Source organism: Halyomorpha halys, unplaced genomic scaffold (assembly GCF_000696795.3).
Source record: "Halyomorpha halys isolate HHAL.00 unplaced genomic scaffold, Hhal_1.1 Scaffold845.1, whole genome shotgun sequence".
Classification (NCBI taxonomy): Eukaryota; Metazoa; Arthropoda; class Insecta; order Hemiptera; family Pentatomidae; genus Halyomorpha; species Halyomorpha halys.
Window position 1 is genome coordinate 77,479 of NW_027114882.1, and position 3,813 is coordinate 81,291.

Here is a 3,813-nt window from a genome sequence, read left to right on the forward strand (position 1 = left end):
AATAAAAAAATATAAAAAGAAAGTATAAACAGAATAATTTTACACATACAATGAATAATTTTACAAAATAGAATTAATAAAATGAAGTGATGAGAGAAGCGGGAAATAAAATGTATACATAGGTAATTGAAAAAGTGGGTACAATAACTTACTTAAGGAAATGAAATAAAAAAAAAAAACATTTTTGTTTACCATTAAAAAATAATATCGCTGTCCAAGTTCATCAGTGTAACCTCTCAAAAAATGTCTCCTCTCAAAATCTTGAGATATGCATGTAACCTTAACAATCAGAGTAAGATCTGTACACTTCAAAATTGTAATATCTCAAAATATTTTTTTTTTACTTATATTGTAAGGCATATTTTTTACTATGATTCTCTTTTTTACTGTATAGATCTTACCCTTATTGCTAGTATTACATGCATATCTCAAATAACCATTTTTAGAGATGTTACACTGTTGAACTGGAACAGTGTAATCAACTATCCAAAGTTTTTTTAGATATAACTCCTCTTCCAGTGTTAATCGTGGGTTACGGTTAGAAAGTATAGATACATTTATGAATGTTTGAACCATAATTTGTTTAAAAAGAAATATTGTAAGTAGCTGAACTAGATCGGACTATACATTTTACCAGTGATGAAAACAATTTGAACACTCACCGCCCTGTTCTTGAGATTCTTGACCCTGCAGTGCAGGAAGGCGGTGGTTCCGAGCTGAGCCGTGACGTTGGTCACTAGAGTAGTGTCGAAGACTGGCATTTCCTCTGGGGACTGCGTGGCCTTGGAGGACTCCCAGCGGCGCCTCTCCGCCCGCTCCAGCTCCTTCATCCTCTCCAGCATTTCTTCCATCGATAGCTCTGAACTACCTGGAATACACAGAGATAGAATTATTAGTACATATTATACATAGAAAATTTGTTGGTTTCTGTTTGATTGTGATCAAATCCATAATAAATTTATCTAGTAAGCTTCATGGGATCTTGAATATTCTTATTGTGTCGTCTGCGTATTCAGCAATTATTAGTTACTAACTGATATTCCATAAGCATATATAATGTAATGTAAAGGATACTCCAAAGAGCCTTAGAGTGCTCACGCCAATACAGGATAAAAAATTAACTGATCGCAAGGACTGGTACTAAAATTATTTGCATTATCTTCACTAATAAAATTTAGGTTTTTTAATAAATTTAGTCTTGTCGAAAATTGAATTATATTTCGAACAAGTGTCCATAATGATTCGGAAGATATTGGTATATTTTTTGAGTCATAAAAATGACTAAATAAGTGGACGGGCTTCCATGAAAACATGAATATAATAACTTAATAAACATGAGTGCAAAGTCCAATATCCTATACGTTTGGTGCTTTATGTCTAATTTAAAAAAAAATCTTTTTTCCTTTTTTAGGGAATATAATTATCTTTCAATAAATGAAAATTTTATCTAAAATAATACAACTTTTGGATTATGCGTTGTATAGAATAATTTTTTTTCGTTAATGCATTTTTTTTATATGCGCACAAAAAGAAAAACAGTTTCTTAATCCAAATAGTACAATTCTCTCCTAAGAAAGTGCGCTAAAATCAAAGAAGTCTTTAATCATAATAACTTTACTTACTACTATTAATTGAAAGGGTAAGTGGATGAAGGAGCTATGTATCATTCAGTATGGTTGAAGGGGTTAGGTGCCTAACTACCTAGTGTGAGGTACTCTAAACTGAAAATCTAAATAATAACTGATATAATTTTCGAAGATTTCGAAAAAGGATAAGAGTTTCATCGAGATTCGGCTGAGGTATTTGAAACAAGAATTCCAGATAGAATTCTCCGTTAAGTCGCTCTAACCTATCTATCGGCGTTTGATTAGATCATTGGATGAGATGGAACGGATCAAGAGGTTATACAGAAATTATGATTGAACTGAACCATATTGTGTTTGCAAATTAGCTTCTGTGTGACCCTCAATGACTTTTGCAACGAGAGGTTCATGTTCATGCACTGTGGTAAAGGCTATGTGAGATCTGCTGTTGCCGAAAGGGGGGAATGTAAAAGCCCCCCTTATGGCTAAGATAGAAGGGCAACCTGATATGAATTTGATTTTTTCATTAGCCATATAAAAATTGTTATCCAATTCCCTCTCTTACCCTTGGCTAAGTTTTTTTTTTAAGTGCATTGATTCTTTTTTTCTGATATGCTTCTAAAATAGCTATCTAGAGATAGTTAGGTTTATATCTTGAAATCAATTTTAAAATAGTTAATTTCTTTCTTTCGTAATTAAACCATATTAAATAAAATTATTTTGTCTAAACCCGTACTTGGAACACTGAGTCGTTGACGCCAGCCCACCAACACAATGGCCTCCTGAAGAAGATAAGACATTCTCCTTACCGTGGACCATTCAGGGAGGTTTCAAATAACGTTATTTGGAAGTTGTAGCAGCATTTAGAGGAGGGTTGAAGGTTTCTTAGGTTCAACTTTTAATTGAATTCTTCATAAGTTGTAATTAGCATCACCCTTTCTTCGACGTTAATTGGCTCAAGTTTACGCTCGCCGAGTCTCGACAAATCTGGCTCAAGAAATTATTTGATGTTTCAATGAATTAGCTCTGTCATTACTCTACGGATCTTTCGTGGAGAGTTTGCCGAGGATTAATTTTAACAGTACCGAAGCTATTGATAATATTTACATTAAAATTAAACCATTGTTAGAGATTTTATCATCACAATATACGCAATGCGTATTGTTGAAATGTTAATGAATCATTATTCTTTTTCTGTATTGATATGTTTAGTTGATTTAAATAGTTCACGATTTTCTAAATCTTTACCTTAGCATTCGATTAAATATTGCTAAAATCATTTTTTTTTCGAAACAGATTATCAACAATTTATTTTTTGAGAAGTTTTCTGCGTCGAAGAAAACCACTTTTTAAAACATATAAAAATAATATATTTCTTTTTATTTATAGATTCTTTGGAAAAAAAAACACATGTTTCTTTTTTCATACTTACACATTTTATTTACATTTCATTACATTATTTTTCTATTTTTACATTATTTATATATTCTTATTTCTTTTTATTTCATTTTTACTAATTATTCTATTTTTACATTATTCATATTATTTTTTACATTATTTTTCTATATTTATTTTTTACATTATTTTTCATACTTATACATTTTATTTACATGTTACATTTCATCATCACAATATATGCAATGCTTGTTGTTGAAATGCTAATGAATAATTATTCTTTTTCTGTATTGATACGTTTAGTTGATTTAAATAGTTCACGATTTTTTAAATCTTTATCTTAGCATTCGATAAAATATTGCTAAAATCATTTTTTTTTTTTTTTTTTGGAAACAGAGTTATCAGCAAATTTTTTTTGGACAAGATGAAATTAGGGCTGTGTTCGTTGAAGAAAACAACTTTTAAACACATAAAAATAATATATGTCTTTATACTTAAAGATTCTTTGAAAAAAAAAAAAAACACACACATGTTTCTTTTTTCCTACTTACACATTTTATTTACATTTCATTACATCATTTCTTACATTATTTTTCTATTTTTACATTATTTATATATTCTTATTTCTTTTTATTTATTATTCTATTTTTACATTATTTTTCTATTTTTATTTTTTATTTTATTTGTCATACTTAAATATATTTTATTTGCACATTACATTTCATTCTTATACATTTTATCTTTAAATAAACGAAAGTAAAATAAAAAAAATAATAGGAATCTATACCAAAATTATTTATTTATTTATGAGAGATAGTTGACCGTGGATGATAAA

The 3,813-nt window shown here is 29.1% G+C and overlaps 1 protein-coding gene across 1 annotated transcript in view; it reads right to left on the minus strand.

Annotated features, from left to right (window-relative positions):
- Positions 1-3,813, minus strand: part of LOC106686599 (limbic system-associated membrane protein-like) — a 222,716-nt gene that overhangs the window by 42,081 nt on the left and 176,822 nt on the right. The window contains exon 5 of the mRNA XM_067051999.1: positions 663-868. Within this exon, the coding sequence (XP_066908100.1) occupies positions 663-868 (206 nt within the window). The remainder of the gene's footprint in view (positions 1-662; positions 869-3,813) is intronic.